This window comes from Anabrus simplex, chromosome 1 (genome assembly GCF_040414725.1).
Source record: "Anabrus simplex isolate iqAnaSimp1 chromosome 1, ASM4041472v1, whole genome shotgun sequence".
NCBI lineage: Eukaryota > Metazoa > Arthropoda > Insecta > Orthoptera > Tettigoniidae > Anabrus > Anabrus simplex.
In genome coordinates, this window is record NC_090265.1 from 324,670,620 (window position 1) to 324,691,335 (window position 20,716).

The 20,716-nt window shown below is 36.9% G+C and overlaps 1 protein-coding gene across 2 annotated transcripts in view; it reads right to left on the reverse strand.

Moving 5' to 3' along the window:
• LOC136865600 (cellular tumor antigen p53) overlaps positions 1–20,716 on the reverse strand; it is a 273,055-nt gene that overhangs the window by 68,183 nt on the left and 184,156 nt on the right. The window contains exon 8 of one of the 2 annotated variants that reach the window (XM_067142418.2): positions 8,037–8,306. The exons of the other annotated variant lie outside the window; for it this stretch is intronic. Within the exon in view, the coding sequence (XP_066998519.2) occupies positions 8,037–8,306 (270 nt within the window). The remainder of the gene's footprint in view (positions 1–8,036; positions 8,307–20,716) is intronic. 2 annotated transcript variants of the gene reach the window in all.

Consider the following 20,716-nt stretch of genomic DNA (forward strand, 5'->3'; position numbering starts at 1 on the left):
AAGACTTCCTTGAACTTATAACATTCACATTATATAATTAACAAATGCAACACTGATAAAAATAAGTATAACATATATAAGAATTTCTTTTCAGTAACAATATACATCATATGCACATTTTAAAAGGTGAGAAATATACAGTGACCATCTCACTGCTGCATTACTGTACTAGTGACTTTTTGTACATTTATAGCAAAAATTACAACATGAATATTTCATAACATCTGAATAAACCAATGTTTATATGTGTGACTATCTTAGCTTGTATGAAAATTCATACATGAACAGAAACAAACAAGTAGTTGAGATCTGGATTATTCTTCATGACTGATCTTTGGCATTTAGCTGTTCTAGTTAATAATACATACCGTACATAATTACCGTATGTTATTTTAATAAAACAAAGGTACAGGAATAAAGCAATATTGAATCACAGTTAACCAGGGCTAATATAGATAGTGACCATACAATTGTTAGAACAAAGTACAATATTAGATTTAAAAAGCAAAAACTGAAGTATCAGAAGAAATGGGCCATATATAAACTTAAGGATATAGAGGTCATACAGAAATTCAAGCATGCAACAATGAAGTAAGACAAGGAAGAATGTACTTAGGATGCTATCAAATCAAGCATAATAAATGCAGCCACAGAGGTCTTAAGAATAAGGAAATTAGAAGCAAGAGAGCCTTGCATAACTCCAGAAATATGGAACTCATTGCCAAACAGAATAAACTAAAGGGAAAAACAGAGATGCATATTACATATATTGATGTAGGAAAAAAAGCAAGTTTGATATGATAGATTGAAAGTTATTATTTAAAGCAATGCGCAAAGTAGTGCTTGACTGGAGGGACAGTTAGCTAATTTTAACTTCATACAAAAGTTAAAGTACCAAACTGAATATTAATGGCAGATAGAAAGAAGTAAAAATCAGAAGGGAAGAGAGGGGTGTCCCCTATCACCTTAGTTACTTAATATGATAATTGAGAGGGCAATAACCATAATGAAACAAAAGGATGGCTGGAATTAAAATGAATGGAATCCATATTCACTGCATCAGATTTGCCAATAATACTGCAATAATGGCAGACTTGGAAAAGGAGTTAAATAAAATGCTTAGGACCTCCAAGAAGATCATGTTAAAAATAAATACCAAGAAGACAAAAGTCATGGTTATAATCAAGAAGGGAGGCGGAGGAGGACAGACATATTAAGGCAGGAAGTAGCCGAGTTTTGTTATCTTGGTACCAATATTAAGGGAAACAACAGATATCTCTACAAAATCAAGAGAAGAATAGCACTGACCAAGAATGCTATCTAGAATAAAAAGAACCTTCTGCTGACCAAGCACGTCAACATCCACACTAAGAGATTTATAAAGACCTTTGTATGGATTGTCTTGATATATGGGTATGATATCTGGATGTTAGAAAAAGAGGAGAAAGCTTGTATTGAGGCAGCAAACCAGAACTAGCTGGATTAACGGGAAGAGCAATGAGATGGTTCTGCAAGAAATAAGCAAGACAGCTACTTAATGTAATAGGAAAATCCAAAGTTCATCAGACACTTACTTGGACAGGATTTTTTAAAACTTGTTTTACATCGCACTGACAAGGATAGGTCCTATCGTTATGATGGGAAAGGCCTAGGAGTGGGAAGGAAGCAACCGTGCCCTTAATTAAGGTGCAAGGTGCAGCCGCAGCATTTGCTTGGTGTGAAAATGGAAAACACAGAAAACCATATTAAATGCTGCTGACAGTGGGGTTTGAACGCATGATACTCTTCTACTAAACAATTTAGAAGGCAAGATCTTAGGAAAAAAACAAACAAGGAGATGACCAAGAACGTCTAATTTAAAATAAAAATACGGTCAGTGAGATGGGGCGTTCCTCCAACTTGGAGATGAAAAGGACTGTTTAGGAAAAGAAACTACAGCTGCAAAGACAAGGCTTAGGCTTTTGAAAGAAGAAGTTAATTAGTAACTGCACTGCAACATTGCCATAGTTATAACCTGCATGAGCCTGATGGTAATTATGAGCATTCAGCAAACACATACACCCAACTCTCAATTATCTGGGTGTGGATTAACTGTAGAACTTCCACCCACAATGTTTTATTTACTTATGAACCAAATTTAGACTCCATTAGCTCCGGCTTCCACAATAAGTTATGCAACAGTGATGTGTGTGTTCTAATCACCTTATACCTAGTCTATTGTAGAACTTCAGTGTACAAAGTGTGAGTTATTGTTAGATCAGATTCATTTAATGAAACTGATGATCATACTTCTTCTGGGGATTTACACAAGATGACATAATAACAGGCAAGCTGGCCAAAATGGCAAAACAAGTTCTCAGTGGTGAACAAGTGGATGTGGACGACATAAAACAATAGCTTAATTGTGACGTGCGAACAAGGCTTTGAAATTCTGAGCGATGATTAAATTGTTGCATTGCTTATTGGATTATTTAGTAGAGTTGTTCAGATAAGTTAATGTTAACACAGACTCCATTCTGATATTTGTTAGAAAGAGAACTGCCACAAAACAAAGTGTTAATGGACTATTTTGGCATGGTGTAAAATTTTTAGAAGTGATGAAATTAAATTGTTAGTAGTCTTAAATAATTTATTGTTGATATGAAACAGTTTATAACTTCTCATATGGAATAACTGTGGTGATGCAAGTCATTTTCATTGATGTAATAACCACTTTTATTATGTTTATGACTGATTTCCTATTAACCATTTAGTTCTTTCTCCAGATTGAACCGTGTTGTTGTTTTCTGAACATTACCTACAGTATTCTTTGTCAAGGCAACTGAAATACCCCTACTCGATCCGAGGTAATCAGTCTCCCAGGCAACAATCACACTACGAGAGTGGTTCCTGACCTTGGTCTTATATATCCTACTCTTTCTGGCTGTCTCGTGAGAATTCTGGAAAGTAGCCTATTTGTCACAGCCAGGTAGTGGGACTTGCCCATGCTGTTATGTAATTAGACGTTCGCCCTGTGTGTTTAAGTGTGGTCTGCATGTCTTAATCAATGTATGATAGGCATCCAAGAATTGCTGATTTTATAACCTTCTTCTAAATTCATACTGTTCGGGTGTTTCTTGATTTCGATAGCCTCACAGATTTTTCTTTCCAGATTCCAGTGTCTTGTTGCGTAGGAATTATTTCACCTCCACTTGGAACTTGCCAGCACTTTATCTCTCAATGACTGGACCACGTTAGACAGCATTAGCAACACACAATCTCAGCGCACACTGGAACTTGCCACTGCCAAGCAAAACAAGAACGAAAACAGAAACCATCTGATTTTCTATAGAAGAATGTAATAGTTAATCTCACAGATAAGCCACTCAGTGAACCTACTACTTCGGCCTAGAAAAAAGACTCAACTGCGCAGTAGCTCCTAACAGGATACCAGTGGAAGAAAATTAGCAAAGTTGAAATTGCAATCCGATACCTCCCTACCGAATCTGCAGAAAAGTTCAGACTATCATGTCTACTGAGAACTGCAAAGCCACCACCATCCAATCTGACCAAAGAAGAAATTCATGCCCAAAAAACACTACGTCAAGTTACGGAAACAATAATCCTACCCGCGGATAAAGGAAACGCTACGGTGATGACACGCACCGACTACACACTGAAAACAGAACAATTACTCACCGATTCTACATACAGGAAAATAAGAAACCCTATCAATCGCATTATGAACAAACTCCACAGGTTAGTAAAAAAAATTCCAGCATTCCAGCCAAAATACAGAAGAAACTGATTTCCAAGGACCCGATACCTCCTAAATTGTATGGCCTCCCAAAAATTCATAAAGAAGGCATACCTCTGTAACATATCGTGAGTGCTATAGGATCTCCAACACACGATATCGCCCGTTACCTAGCCGGACTACTTCAGCCACGTACAGAAACACACTGAAACCTACGTGAAGGACTCCCAATATTTCGTCCAGCTCCTTAAGGACCAATGAATCGAAAGTACGGACTTATAAGTAAGTTTTGACATCGCATTACTTTTCACCACGGGGCCACTAACAGAAGTATTTCCGCTATTAGACCAGAAACTAGCTAAACTAGCTAAAGAATGCCTCTACGCCACTTATTTCTACATTAACGGGAAGTTCTACGAACAGACAGAATGGGCCGCAATGGGGTCGCCGCTCTCTCCAATAATAGCAAACATGTATATGGAACACTTCGAACAGAAAGCCTTAGCCACATCCACCCTGAAACTGAAATGTTTTCTCCGTTATGTGGTTGACACGTTCGTGATCTGGCCTCACAGGAGCAGCAATAACCTGCAGCTATTTCTCGACCATCTCAACTCTACTCGCGAAAATATTCAGTTCACCATGGAAATGGAGGTAAACGGAAAACTACCGTTTCAGATGTCCTAGTAAAACGCAACATCAATGGGACTCAGAGTCACGCAGTATACAGGAAACCCACACACACACAGACAGGTACCTGCACACCTCTTCTCACCACCACCCATCACAAAAGCAAGCTGTTCTAACATCACTGGTTAACAGGGCCATAGCGATATCAGACGCAGAACCCCTCGAAGTAGAGAAAGAACACATGACAAGAACCCTCAGGAGAAATGGCTACTCACTCAATAACATCCGATGAGTCTTTAGAAAATCAGAAGCAAACAAAGAAAAGGCCGCCATAGAAGAAAACAACAGGACACCTGCCCGAAAACAGCGATACTTCCATACACTAGAAACACTACAAACAGGATCGGCAAGATACTGAATAAATATGACAAAGACCATCTATAAACCACACCGGAAGCTAGCCCATTATCTACCACCAGTAGAAGACATAATAGAAGAACTACAAGCTCCTGGAGTATACCACATTGAATATAGCTGCGGAATGTGCTATGTCGGTGAAACAAAATATCTAATCTTTACCCGCCTAAAAGAACACATCCGTCACACCAAGAACCAAAACAGATATATTTCAGTTGTAGCCAAGCATTCCTACGAAACAAGACATGGAATATCATTTAACAAGACCAAGATCCTAGCAGCTATCCCTTGGAATCTGGAAAGGGAAATCCTTGAGGCTATCGAAATCAAGAAATACCCGAATAAAATGAATTTAGAATTTCACCTTATTTTCTTGACACGGCATAAGCCCAAAAGCCTATACAGTCTCATGTCTATAAGTACGGGCTGTGAAAGCGTTAATGGCAAGAAATTTAGAAGAAGATTATAAAATCAGCAATTCTTGGATGCCTATCATACAGAGATTAAGACAAGCAGACCACAACATAAACACGGAGGACAAACCTCTAATTACATAAAAGCGGGGGCAAGTCACACTACCTGGCTGTGACATATACTTTCCAGAATTCTCATGAAACAGCCAGGGGACTTACATCAGCCAGAAAGAGTAGGATATATAAGACCAAGGTCTGGAACCACTCTTGTAGTGTGACTGTTGCCTGGGAGACTGATTACCTCGGATCGAGTAGGGATATTTCGGTCGCCTTGACAAAGAATATACAACAACACGGTTCAACCCGGAAAAAGAACTAAATAATTCTACACGTCATGGAAGCTTCACTTCTAAGATTCCTATTAACCACATTTTAATTTATCCATAGGGTGGCTACCACCAGGGTGTCTACAGATTTGAGTAAACCATTTTTCGTGACTTCTTCATGACTTGCATGACATTTCCTAAAATATTTCATGACTCGACTGAAACGAGCAATAATAAATTTGAAAGAAAGCCCACAACTCAAACGTTTGGCACTTTCAACGAGTGTCCTCACATTCTTTCTTTCTTTCTTTCTTAAAAGTTTGTTTATTTATTTATTATTTAATACATTAAAAGGGTAATTACATAAAAATATTGCACTTACAATGATACACACAAAATTACCTACCTATATTTATTTAGTAATTCATTTTAAATTACGTGTGTCACTATGTTAATAACAGTATCCAGAAGTCTTACACTCAAAAACATGTTAATTATTATTCATAAGTCTTACCCTTTCAACACTAGGACAAAATATATGGTTTAGAAAGAAGAATAGCAAATCCAGTACACGATATAGTTGGGATAACAGAAGGACGAAGACAGTAATGGATTACTTCGTGGTAGAAAGTGCAAGTTGCTGCTGATGGATAGCTCTATCAGGAGAATAATTTGGCGGACACCATCCAGTAGTGGTAGCAATAATGAGATTGAGAAAAATTGAAAGAATAAAGGAAATAAGAGAGAAGAAATTAAAAGTATGGAGATTAAAAGAGAAAAATGTACAGGAGATATTGAAACAACAACTTCCAGCTATGGAATTTGGAAGTGTGGAAGGGTCCAAGTTTAATCAATCATCAATGATCTGCATTTAGGGCTATCGCCCAGGTGGCAGTTTCCCTATCAGTTGTTTATCTGGCTTTTTCTTAAATGTGTTCAAAGAGAACATTTGTAAGCTGTGGAGAGAATGCCTGTGTTAGAACATCTGCAAGAGTAAAAGAAAAGGAGACACCATGGTGGAGACAGTAAAGGAAGGCTTGAAAGAAAAGAAGAAAGCAAGCAAGAATGGAACGGAGATAAAAAGGAACAATGTAAAAAGAAGTATCAAGAAATTTAAAAGAGATGTAAACAATTTAGTACCTGAAGAAAAGAGGATAGCTGGGAGAAATTCACAAGAGGATGTACAAGGAAGCAAAACAACGCTACATAGGCTTGTAAGAAGCAAGAGAAGAGTATGCACAAAGCTGAGGAAAGATGAAGGTTGTGAGTTACTAACACAGCCAAAAGAGATAAAGAAAACATGTGAAGACTATTTTGACAAATTCCTGAGTGTGAGAAATAGTGTGTGAGAGACAATACGGAAATAGAAAACAATATAACAATATTAAAGACGGAATTAACAGATGGATATAAATGAGGAAAGTAGTAGACATTAATGAAATTTACATGGGATTGATACCGAATGGAATAAAATTAAAGAAAAAGAATAGTGAGAGGAGAGAGGAAGTTAGAGAAGTAAGGGAACCTGGGGTAATTAGAACATTATGATATAAATACCAAAAAGTAACTAATGATATTTCTGCATTCCCCACACATTATAGTGTTACTCAATTTGTGCAAGAGTTTTTTTTCTAAATACCCTACCAATTTTGTATTTTATTTTCCTACATATGGTATTTATATGATAAGGTTCTTATTACCCCGAGTTCCCCTAACATATATGCCCTGCCAAGCTGTATAAGGAGGAATGATGATAAAAATAAATGTGTTTATGAAAACAAGCACGGTACTGATGGTTTATTCACCGGAGAGACTAGCAAATTTCAAGTATCTTAAGTTCTTTGTTTACTATTTACATGACCAAAACTCCAAGTGATGACTTTTTCATGACTTTCATGACCTGCAGACACCCTGCCAACCGTTATCATAGATAATTGAGAGTTGACTGCTGTCTGAATCATAAACAAGAAAATGAGTCTGTACTTTCGATAACAAATTTTGCTGGATAGCTCGAAAACTCATTTTCTGAACATGTAAAATTAATTGTCTACATTTAGACAGCTGTATGAATTTAACATTCATTGTTATTTCTCAAGATCTCATCTTAAGTAGTCTTTCATCTCTTTACATTTGTGCTGATGAACTGCTCGATCTGGAGATTATTGGCTGCACAACACAAAAGAGGTTTGAATCTTTTTTACTTTTTGGAAATTCAACAGATTTGGATCGCAATGATATATTGTTTGAAGGTGAAGGACGACTAGAAGAAACTGGATAAAAATTTGCTTGAGGTGACGATGAGTAGCATGAAGGGGATGGAAGTGAATCAAAATATGATGATGAAGTTGATACAGACTGATTCATAGATTGTGAAAGCTCATTTCCAGATAGTGTATTCTGTTTCAACTCAACTCCAAAGTTGGTCATTTCACCTTCAAACAAAAGATTACTAATTTTATGTTGCAATAACAGGCGGACTTTAGCATCCTTAATATTTCGTAATTTCATAGCCACCTGTTCTCCAAAAACAACAAATTCATCACGAGATGATGCTAAATCAACCATTTGCTTCACAATGGTCAGAGCACTGTCTGCATTCTTTCCACCTGTTGCTTTGGTACGCCTCTTATTTGGAGGCAATAAAAATGAATCTTTGCGAACTCTCAAATATTTGTCGCTGTTCACATCTGGCTCTCTAGAATTACTGCCTTCATCACTCTCTTCCTCATTCTCTGTTTCTCCACCATGGACCTCTTCCGTATTGTCAGTAGTGGCTTCCTCATCCTGAAAAAGTTGATACTCATCAACAGGAGACAAAGCATTTTATATGGTGGTGGATAATCAACATTCAAATGCTGCCAAGGACTAAGTCTTTCCATACCAAAGCCAACAATATATGACCTCAAGTTTGGATGTATTTTTACACTAATTAGGAAGTTATTATAATATGTTTACTTACTGCTGCTGCTGCTACTACTACTAGAAAATAAATTACAGCTTTACCAAATTGGCAATTAAGCAGCTAAAATAATCAGATCTTACATAAATGCTAGATTTAAAGAAATATCTTGCTCTATTTAAGTGGTAGTTTTTTATTCTCTTGGCTGAATATAAATCATTTACCAAAACATACAAAATGGCATGGAAGTATTCAAGTGACCCATTTTGATAGCTTGGTCTTAATGGCAGACTACGCTGAAAGCCTACAATATAATTCATTTTTTTATTTTTTTATTTAAGTTCTGAGCGAGTGTCCAGGGAACTACATGGAAAGGCAATAGCATAGCCGGGTGACTCATCTGCCAAGAGATATATTGCTTGATAACTGGCTAATGTGATCTGATGCAGTAGCGATTAAGTGTAAAGTCCCGTGTCTTTATCGCATTAATTTAGTTTAAAATCTGTGGTGTTGATAGTATGTTCAATGTGTTAGCTCTGAAACAGCATAGTTTTTTTGCTAGTTGCTTTACGTCGCACCGACACAGATAGGTCTTATGGCGACGATGGGACAGGAAAGGGCTAGGAGTGGGAAGGAAGCGGCCGTGGCCTTAATGAAGGTACAGCCCCAGCATTTGCCTGGTGTGAAAATGGGAAACCACGGAAAACCATTTTCAGGTCTGCCGACAGTGGGGTTCGAACCTACTATCTCCCGAATACTGGATACTGACCGCATTTAAGCGACTGCAGCTATCGAGCTCAGTGAAACAGCATAGTTTCTGTATGAATACAAAAGTTACCATGTGCTTAATGAGTGATGTATACAATAGAACAGTGTGTATTCACTGTGATGTCTATGTAAAGCATTCTTATGTTAAAGTGTGCTGCTTTTGATTCGTCTGTAAATTTCCTGGCATTCTCCTTTCCCATAGGAATATGGTATGTAATTTAGTGAAGAAGTTCTGCATCACTGGGTCCATTCTTAACAAGAAAACAGGCTGGAGACAAACTGTTTTAAGAGAAGAGAAGAGAAGAGAAGAGAAGAGAAGAGAAGAGAAGAGAAGAGAAGAGAAGAGAAGAGAAGAGAAGAGAAGAGAAGAGAACTGTTGTAGTATTTCTAATCACTTGTGAATGTTATATAGCAAGTATGATTCGAATTAAAACGTCTGATAAGCGCAAATTTTCTGGAAACTACCAGACTGGTTTCTCAAGTAAGGAAGATGTCGGTGATGTTATGGTTACAGAGGCTGAATCTATACCATTCGCATAAATAAAGCAAACAAAATGATGAAAGAAATTGAGAAGTGTTCAAGAAGGAAGAGAAGAAACAAGAAGAGGTCCAGAGAGGATGAGGAGAATGAAGAGTATGGAGCAGGACAGTTTTAAAAATGAGATTTCTGTCGCAAAACTTTGAAATCATTTTTCTCGGTTCAACAATTTTTCTAATTCTTGGTACAGATTTCTCCTACACTATTAATGCTACAGGAATTAAATTTCTACAGCTTCTTCTTACATTACAGAGCTACAAAAATAAGAAGTCAATTTTCTATAAAATATGTACTTTTAAAATTATGGTGATTTAAGAGAAAATGATTTTGGAAAAAAATACGACTTTGGGAAAAAATCATATCTGGGCAACTAATGAATATTTTCAAAAACTGCTGCTTATTTTTGTCAAAGAATGTTCAAGCTAAAATTGGTACGAGTTTCAAGTTAATATCTTTGCTCAATTTTATGTTAATGGTACTTGGAAAATTACAATGGGCGAGATAGGGAAGGCTTACTTCCCTTAAACGGCTACATAAATAGTCAGAGCAATCGCTACTGGAGTGCAGAAAATCCCCACCAGCTACATGTCTGTCAACTTCATGATGTAAAGGTAGGAGTTTGGTGTGGAATAAGTGCTCGATGAACTATAGGGCCTATATTTTTCCATGAAACAATAAATGCTGACCAATATGATTTCATTCTCAGGCCATTCTTCCAAGAACTGACAAATGACAGAAGAAGGAACGAGTAATAGTTACTTTATGGAAGATAATGCGATGGCACACACTACTGATCAGTCAACGGGGATAATGTGGGAAGTTTTTGAAGATCATGTGGTTAATTATCCCGCTAGATCTCGCGATTGAAATCCCTGTGATTAATACCTGGGGGTAATGCTGAAGGAAAAGGTGTATGTGAACAACCCTCAAACAACAGAGCATTGCACATGTTATTTCGGACATCACACGGGCTGAGATTGCTCAGTGTCTGCAAACCAGTTTTAGAGGTGTCAGGCGTATTTGACAGCTGAGGGACAATATTTTGAACATTAAATGTAATGCCAGGTACGTTTTAGACTGATAGTTTCACTAGGAATAGCTTTCTATAAATGTTAATTGCCGTGATGTATTGGGGAGGAAATGTGCACGTCATACCAGCCAGCGATTGAGTGTCATTGCACCAGCCGTGCCATGTTCTGAGTGGTGCTCCGACTAAAAAAAAAAAAAAAAACCCACCTGTATCTTAGAGCTTGAAAAGGGGTACAGTGAGTATGGTACAAAAATTAGCACTTTCTGGATTGAGTTTTAGTTTGGGAATATAAATCTGGAATAGGTGGATCATTTCAAGTATTTAGGATCATCCCTCCATATAGCGTTGGCGTCAGGAAGGGCATCCAGTCGTAACACAGGGCCAAATCCACATGTGCGAGACAATTCGCACCCGCGACACCACAGGTGTGGCAAAAGTGGTAGGAAAAGAAGATTTCAAGTATTTAGGATATGTATTCTCCCTCGATGGTTCTTCAGCTCAATTGCCAGCATCAATGGCTTTCAGTTCAAAGGAACCCAAATTCAATTCCTGAACAAGTCAGGAATTTTGATCACATATGGTTAATGAAAACCGGTGTACCCGTGTACATCTCGTAGACAGCTTTCAAAATGGCGCCGAATGAAGGTATGGCCCATCCGATCTGAGATACAAGGAATATATATGTAGTGCGATATTATAGAAGGCCATGCATGTCTGGGAACGGACAAATATTGAAGGCACTACGGGACAGTAGAGAGTCAAGTGAATTGTTTTACAAAAAAAATAGAAGCGAAGGGATTGTTAAAAAACTTCACTTAAAAATCTGCATCGCAAGAGTGAAGACATAACTCATAAACGAGCTATATATTGAAAGAAGATACAAGAATTTAGAGGAGATTCTTGAAGAAAAGGGATCGTCGTCGTAAAACAAATAATATAATTCACCGGCCGACGAACCAGAGTTAATTAAAATATATATTAAAAAAGCAAGATACGGTGATATACGCCTAGAAGGATCCCGAGAGCAATCGCGTCGCATTCTGTAAGGAGGGACCAATTGAAACCCAAGAGAAATACTTTCATACAGCAAGAATTCAATTCAATTCTAATTCAAGAAAGAAGAAGAATAAATTTTCGAGATTTTCCCAGAATGAGCCGATATATATATATATATATATACGGAGAACTTAATCCCGACAAGATCAAAGTTATATCTCAGAGAGCAAGAAAAAGGAATAACAACTGGAGAATTATTATTGTCAGACGGATCATATCATGACAATTTTCTGCTCCGAAATGTATATTTTTGTTATCAGCAGACGTAATATGATGTGTGCCTGCTAAGCATGCATGATGGACCAAACTGGGGAGTGGTACATCCTAACCAGATGACCAACCCACAATGAGGAAGGCAACGGTCAACCAGATGACCATCCCATGATGAGGAAGGCAACGGCTAACCAGATGACCAACCCACAATGAGGAAGGCAACGGGCAACCAGATGACCAACCCATAATGAGGAAGGCAACGGCTAACCAGATGACCAACCCATGATGAGGAAGGCAACGGCTAACCAGATGACCAACCCACGATGAGGAAGGCAACGGTCAACCAGATGACTAACCCACATCCTGACCGCAGAGCTAACGACATCCGAGCGGAGGTGGAACAACTGGACCAAATGTAACGACAAGCGAGCTAAGTCTTTACATTTTTAATTACGTAGTTTTTGATTTGCGTATACATTTACTTGTGGCATGTGCTGATAAGTTGGTGATAAAAACCATTTAATTAAGAGTGCAAGTGAATAATGGAAGTGAAGTGTGAGATATTTGAGTCTACAGTAATACGATCGAGCAGTGTAGAATAAGATTCTAGTACATTACATATACACCACCGCATTTTTTTGGTCAGAATAACTAATGAGTTACGAGAATTTGAAGGAAGTGTCTTTTATAACAGCTGATAGCAATGATTTGACACATTGTGGAATTTTGATAAATCTCGTATTGGTTATACTAAATGTTTACGTCATGTTTGGTCCGCGCGTCTGAGATGAATGTGTAGAATCACGTACTCTTTGCTCCGCAACATAAGAGTATGGAACTCAGTTTGGGGTTATAGTATATAACGTTATTGAGATGTGTTTATAAGAAAGGCAATTGTGACATATTTGGCACGGTAATATAAGAGTAATCGCGACATGTTGTAGTGGAGGTTATGATAATGAAGTTGTCAGTTGAATGTTGAAATCATGTTACAGTATTGGTAACTTGGCGAAATAAGTCAATGTATAATGAAATGCGGATGTTTATTTATGTGTTACGGAGAGGGCAAGGATTGCCTGCATCTAAGGAAATGCCATGTCACATTTATAAGAGGTAAGGATTTGTGTGAATTGATACATGTACGTGAAACTGAGCACACCGCGGGAATGACCTAAACTAAGGTATGAGTGATATACATTGAAGTAGAATTGAGATTTTGATGGGATTATATGACAATAGTAGATGCTGTATTTCAAGTACGAGAATATTATGATGTATTTTATAACGGTATTCATGCCCAAATGCAAATATGATATTTATAAATGCGGTAATATATTTTCGAGCATAAATGCATAGTATTTACATTCTGACTGCCCAAATGAATTGAGTAACTTGCGAAGATGAGAAATGTTATGGAATATGACAAAGGGAGAGCACATAGAGTCTGAAATAGATGTGTATGTGAATCAAAAATTATGTGGAAAGCTAGATAGATAACTTATTTATTCTGACACAGAGTTTATTTGAATTTATATTCTTTAAGAGAATAATAGATAGGGAAATGATAGGCTAGGAGCCAGATTTAACAGGCATTAGGGAAATATGCCTTAGCCTGCAAGTCGTTACCAAAGCGCATCATAGAAGAAAGACCAAATTAAAGGAGTTCAGATTTATGTTCAAACTTATGTTCAGATTTATGAGCAGATTTATATTTATATTCATATTCAAACTCAGATCTATTTGTTTATTTTACGTTTTATTCTGCTAAACTATACATTTTATTCAGATCTAATTAGCCTGATTTTCATGATAATGAGCAATCTAAATATCATAACGATATTTGTGTCAACTTAATGACTTGTTGTCAATGAAGACTGTGGATGTCCAGTGATCAATTGTAAATAGTAATATCCATTTTTGACTTCATTTCGGAATTGGTGTAAATAGCTTAACATTGCATTTATTTTTCTTTTCTACGAGCCACAGGTGACTGAATTATTATCTGTACATAGTAACAACGTGAATACTACCCTAAATCACATTACTTTTTCCTAGGGCAATCTTTTATTTAAATAAATATTATTATTATGTTTTCTAGAATTTGTGTGTGATGAATTCTTTCCCTTTTATGTAGTTGATAAGCTAGTTGGTAAGCCAAGAAAGTAATTGACTGAGTTGATGCCTGATTTGAATTTATCAAGGACTTACATCGTTGGTACTTTAGTCAGGTGAATTAATTATTTGGTATTACATCCTCGGTAAACCGACATTCTCTTTGAACTCACGTTAAGCGAGACCTAATGTAAAATCTTCAGATTTTACTCGAGAGATGGATACCCTGAGAAGAAATTGAGCCGCTGGGAATTATCTGCCTACCCTTTTCCTACATGGGGGCACACCAGTATTGAATTTTTACGACAGCATTGTACTCTAAATAAACTTTCAATGTATTGGGTAGTGTTCAGTAGATGATGTACATAACAAAAATGGCCAACTGGACACCAGTGGGATCCGAAACCACAACTCCAGATTTTGAGTTGCTTGTTCTATTCAAACGAGCTATGGTGGCCTTGGTCATGCTTATCCTGTTGGAAAGGATCTAAGCAACAGGTCTATTACTGCCACCAGCACACTATAGAGTGCATGCAATTTGCCCGTTCTGGGCCAAGTAAATGAATATTGAATTTTCATGCGCGAATTGTACTCTAAATAAACTTTCAAGGTATTCGGTCATGTTCAGTACTCTACAGTGTGCAGTAGTGCTGGACTGAAAAGCTCTTAAGTTGCACTTAACTAAGTTACCAGTGGAAAATATGGCTTCATTCTTATGAAACCAATCAAACGAATATCATTGCATGAACTTTAAACTTACACATATATTATGTAGATTATACCTAGTGCACCAATTTGTATATCTTGGATTTTGTATTTCATGTTTCAACTTGTATCGTATTTCTCCAAATCCAAGGTGACAATCATTTCTCAGAATCTCAGGTGAAAAATCAAGGGTCGTCTTGCAGTCACGACCTAACTAGCCGTGACAATCGGTTGTACAGTGCATCTGTCACCGGATCTCGAGAAAAAATAGCAAAGAGAGAATGATATTCCATTAGCCTATACAAAAAAGTTTCTCAAATCTGCAGAATGGCTTCAAAACACGCAAGCCTTTGAATTCTTAGAAGGGCCGCTGCTACTCGGCAGCAGAGTTGTAACGTGTCTACTGTACCTGACGCTTAGTAAAATTAAGTTTTATAGACAACAGGAATATTTTCCTGATAGATCGTCGTATTGTAAAGATAGTGGAACAGGTATTGCCAGCAAATTTTCAATGGGTTCTCGTTGATATTATGATGCCAATTTTAAGTTAATGGTTATTAAACACGCAGAAATGAATTGTGCAGTCACAAGAAAATATGGCACAGGCCTAACTGAAGCCAATATTTGGCATTTAGTGTGAAGACAAAGATAGCTTAAAAAAATGTGTACTGTACAAAAAATGTATTCAGTGGCCAGCAAAAAGGGTGCTTCAAAGAAATTGAAGATGAAATTGTGAGGTATGTGTGCAAAAAACACAAGGGTGGAATAACCATATCACGGAGCAATAAACTAATTCATTGACCTTCATCGCGTGCGCCTTTATTATACATTGCTAGTCACTGAAGTCGGCTGAAGCCGGCAAGCGAGAGGTGTGTCCAGTGGTAGCCGGTTTTACCTGATGCTGAGTAAAAGTAACAGTTTTATAGACAGCAGGAATATTTTCGCGATGGATCGTTATTATATTGTAGAGATGCGTGGAACAGGTATTGCTGGCAAATTTTCAACGGGTTCTCTTCGATATTATGATGCCAATCTTAATTTAATGGTTATTAAACCTGTGAAAATGAATAATTATTCAGCCTGTAAAAGTACGGCATAACTAAACTCAATGTTTGGTGTTGACGTGAAGACAAAGATAGTTTTAAAATGTGTAATGTACAAGAAAGGCATTTGTATGATCTTACAAAGCACTTTTTAGGCCTGATTCAATTTTTTTAGAGGAAAAAGTGGGGGTAATCTTGGATTTGAAGAAATACGGTATCTTATATTGTTAGAATGTTGATATTGCTTATAAAGTAATCAGTCCACAATTTTCAAGTCTTAATTTCTCATTTATCAAGCCCCACAAAATGCATAACACTCCAAACCACAACAGAAACATGCAATACTGAATAGATCCCTCCTCATGCAGCTGGCGTCAGGAAAGGTGTCTGGGTTTAATTAACATGAAGTACCAACCCCAGATAAGTGAGAAAATGCAAGGAGGAGGAGGAAGAAGATGATGATTCTCTCAGGATGGAAGTATATAAAGTGAAATTGAATCAAGAAATATCAAAGGTAAAGCAGTGACTTCGCAGTTGCCATTAACAGTGTTCTTTAAGAAGGAAGTTCTCAAAGAAAATCATCTTTAAATGTTTAAAGACTGGCTTCGCTGTGAGTGTGAGGAAGCTGTGTGGGTGAAAACAAATGTTGCTCTAAATTGGTCGGAATAATGGCAGAAGAGAATTCAGAATGAGGAGATAAAGGCTGTTAGGAATGAATTCGAAGGATGAAGCTGCACACAAAAATCAGTTTCGGTGGTGAAGCCATGTGAAGTTGGAGGAGAACAGGTTACCTACGAGAATAATGGACTCTGCCACGGAGGGTAAGAGAAGTAGAGAGAGATGAAGGCGAAGATGGTTAGATTTGGTTTTTAATTATTTAATAGCAAGAAGTGTATAACTAAATGCTAGTTGCAAATAAGAGTACTGTGGAGACACACAGTTAATTCACAGAGGCTTGTAGATTGAATGCTGAAAGGCATAACAGTCTATAATGAAGATGTATATATGTATAGATAGATAGATAGATAGATAGATAGATAGATAGATAGTAGTAGTAGTAGTAGTAGTAGTAGTAGTAGTAGTAGTAGCAGCAGCAGCAGCAGCAGCAGCAGCAGCAGCAGTAATCTTTTTTGAACTCCAGTTTCTGAGGCGTGGTGTACGAATGGCTACCATCTCCTCCCATCTTCAATTCCAAGACATCTTTCTTTCTCAGACCCCTCACTTCTAGGTGTGGGGTACAAATGGTCACCATCTCCTCCCGTCTTCATACATCTTCTATTCCAGGACATCTTTCCATCTCAGACCCCTCTCCTCCACACCTGATTTTCCCGTCTCAATTCAGAGTTTTCTTGGCCTTCATCTTGGTCGTTTTCCTTGGACAGTACTGTCAAAGTACTTTCTGGCAGGCCTTCCAATGTTCATTCTCATAATGCGCCCATGCCAAAGTCTGTGCTTCTTCATTATAATGGTAAGAGGGACCTTCCTGTTTTCTTCGTTCTTGATTTTATCCTTTTGAGTAGTTTGATCATTTATAAAAATTTAAGAGTATTTTTGTAAAAATGCTATCTTTACTCTATTGATTAAGAAAAAAGTAGAAATAAAGAATAAATATTTCTGACTGGGTAGCAGCAGGTAAAATCGAAAAAGATTTTTAAAAAAATGTCCAACTTTGCTTTCTGAGCAATGACATTTGAGCGAAGAAATAGTTTTTCCTTGACACTATTCTTAAAAAAGAAATTACCATAGGGAGAAAAGTGGTAAAGAACAGATGCAACACAGTGAAATGCAACAGACATCAGGTTAAGAAATCTGAAGACTATTTGAACAGTGCATTCCTTAGAAAAAGATGCAGCTGAAATCAAATAAACAAAGGATATTCTGCTGGAAAAAGAATGGAAAATTCTTATGAATAGAATTATCAATGCACTATCTGTAGGACCATGCAACCAGAATTTGATTTAACACATCTTGCAGTCTGAATCTGCTTTAGATCACAGAATAATGCAGTTTTCCAGTTCAAGAGTTGATGATAATCACTTGGCTTCATGGATCAACAATCACTACCACTTCCACTACCAGTTCCCAGTTCTATTGTGAAACAGGAAAATGCCATGTTTAATAACAAAGGAAAGTTGAGAGGTAATATGGTAAATTTGGATCTTCATCATCATCATCATCATCTTCCATCTCCAGTTGCCCAGGTATGGTGTAAACTTGCCCTCCACTTCTGTCTGTTGAGGAAGGTCTCTTTCTGCTGGATTTGCTCCCACTCCAGTCCTTGTTCTCTCACATCTTGTTTAACTTGATCAAGTCACTTTTTCTTTGGAGCACTGGGTATCTTGTTTCCAGACATTTTCTTGCTGTTCTACGTGGTTCTATGGGACATGCCCAAACCACCTTAACCTGGTCTCTGAAAGGGTTTCACTCATTGTCTGTTGGGCCTGTTATCTTACCACTTCATTCTGAATCTTGTCCTTTCTTGTTTTTGGATTATTCCTAAATATTTCATCTCCACAGCTTGGAGCTTACTGACATCTCTGCTGGTTAGAGTGTAGGTTTCAAGACTATATGTTATGAAGAAACTGTTATAAAGGGTATTTTTTATTTTATTGGGATTTGAGCATCCCATAGGATTTTTTGCACTTAATGGTAAAAGTGTGATATCAGCATGAGACCGATTATCTTATCTTCTGTGACCATACTGCCTAGCTACTTGAAAAGCTCCACTTCTAGGTTTCCCCATCAAAACTTTTGTTCACTCCCATTTTTTGCCAGCTGACCATGAACACCACTATTTTGGAATGACTGATTTTCAAGTCAATTCCTTTAAGACATCATTCCAGCCATTCAGTTTCTGCTATACTTATGCTTCTGTATCGTTCCATATTACTGCAAAAGCAAGGGAAGTGAATTCATTATTTCATCCAACACAGTGATAAATAATACTGGAGATAAAACACTTCCTTGCTGTACTACAAGCTTAGTCGCAAACCAGTTTGAACAACTATCACCTATCTGGATGCAACTCTGATAGTTCTTGTACAGTATTTTCTCTTTATTTATTAAAGACTGTGGCACATTTATTTCCTCTACATACCTACATTTTGTTCCTTTGTATACTGTTGTAACCCATGGGGACCGATGATGGCTTTATAACTTTTTCTGACATTATACCAACCTCTGCACTGAGGTCACCCATTACATTTACATTTTCACGTTCTATTTGTTCCTCTAGATCTTCAAGGAAAGTCTTCCTCTTCTTGGCTATACCCAGTTTGTGAGACATACACCTGAACAATGGTTAGCTTTTGGTGACAGTCTGATGATGTTGCTTGATAATCCTGTCTTTAACATATTCTATGTGTGTGAAACAGTGTTGACACTCTGGCTAACAATGAATGCCACTCCATCTTTTGCTCCCGTCTTTTTTCGATTCCAAAAACGCTTGTAATTTAAAAAAAGTTTTTGTTCCTTTCTGTAGACAAACTTAAACTCCTTCAGCAAGTGGATAGAAGTCTGCATCTTAAGTGTGTAGAGTTGGCACGAATGTTAAAACTCTTTTGAGTCGGTCCAAACCAATACCAGATGCTGCCGAAGTGGTGTTGTGTTTAAGATGGTAGCAAAAGTCATCTAGCACAAATAATTCATGGTCAAAGACTGTGAGCAGGAAACAAGTTTTTTTTTTCCAAGTTGATTTATATTGCACGAACAGATAGGTCTTCAATCAATCAATCAATCAATCAATCAATCAATCAATCAATCAATCAATCAATCAATCAATCAATCAATCAATCAATACTGATCTGCATTTAGGGCAGTTGCCCAGGTGGCAGATTCCCTATCTGTTGTTTTCCTAAATGATTTCAAAGAAATTGGAAATTTATTGAACATCTCCCTTGGTAAGTTATTCCAATCCCTAACTCCCCTTCCTATAAATGGATATTTGCCCCAGTTTGTCCTCTTGAATTCCAACTTTATCTTCCTACTTTTATAAACGCCACTCAAACCTATTCGCCTGCTAATGTCATTCCACGCCATCTCTCCGCTGACAGCTTGGAACATACCACTTACATGTTATAAACCTCATTTTAGGTCCGTATTGAAAATTTAACAGTTCAACAATGATAAAGGTGTTTTAATTTATTCCACCTATTCAATACTTATATTATCACGTATAGTTGTTACATAATTAAATTCTTAGTTACATGGGACATGTTTCACCCTCAATTAAGGGCATCTTCAGCCTAAATACAATAATCAAAAATACAACTAAATTAAAAGTGGACGTTAAATACAATCATCAAAAATACAACTAAAATAAAAAGTGGAAGTTAAAAGTTTAGTCTGTTCTTAAAATTCAGAACAATAAAATTGTGAAAAATGATAAAATAAAAAGATGCTAATGGAAAACTGTCTTATGATTAAACTATAATCTTGTCAGAGACTAAAACTTCTATTAAAATTCGAATTAAAACAGTACATATAAAATATTGGAAAATTTTCCAATATTTTATATGTACTGTTTTAATTCGAATTTTAATAGAAGTTTTAGTCTCTGACAAGATTATAGTTTAATCATAAGACAGTTTTCCATTAGCATCTTTTTATTTTATCATTTTTCACAATTTTATTGTTCTGAATTTTAAGAACAGACTAAACTTTTAACTTCCACTTTTTATTTTAGTTGTATTTTTGATGATTGTATTTAACGTCCACTTTTAATTTAGTTGTATTTTTGATTATTGTATTTAGGCTGAAGATGCCCTTAATTGAGGGCGAAACATGTCCCATGTAACTAAGAATTTAATTATGTAACAACTATACGTGATA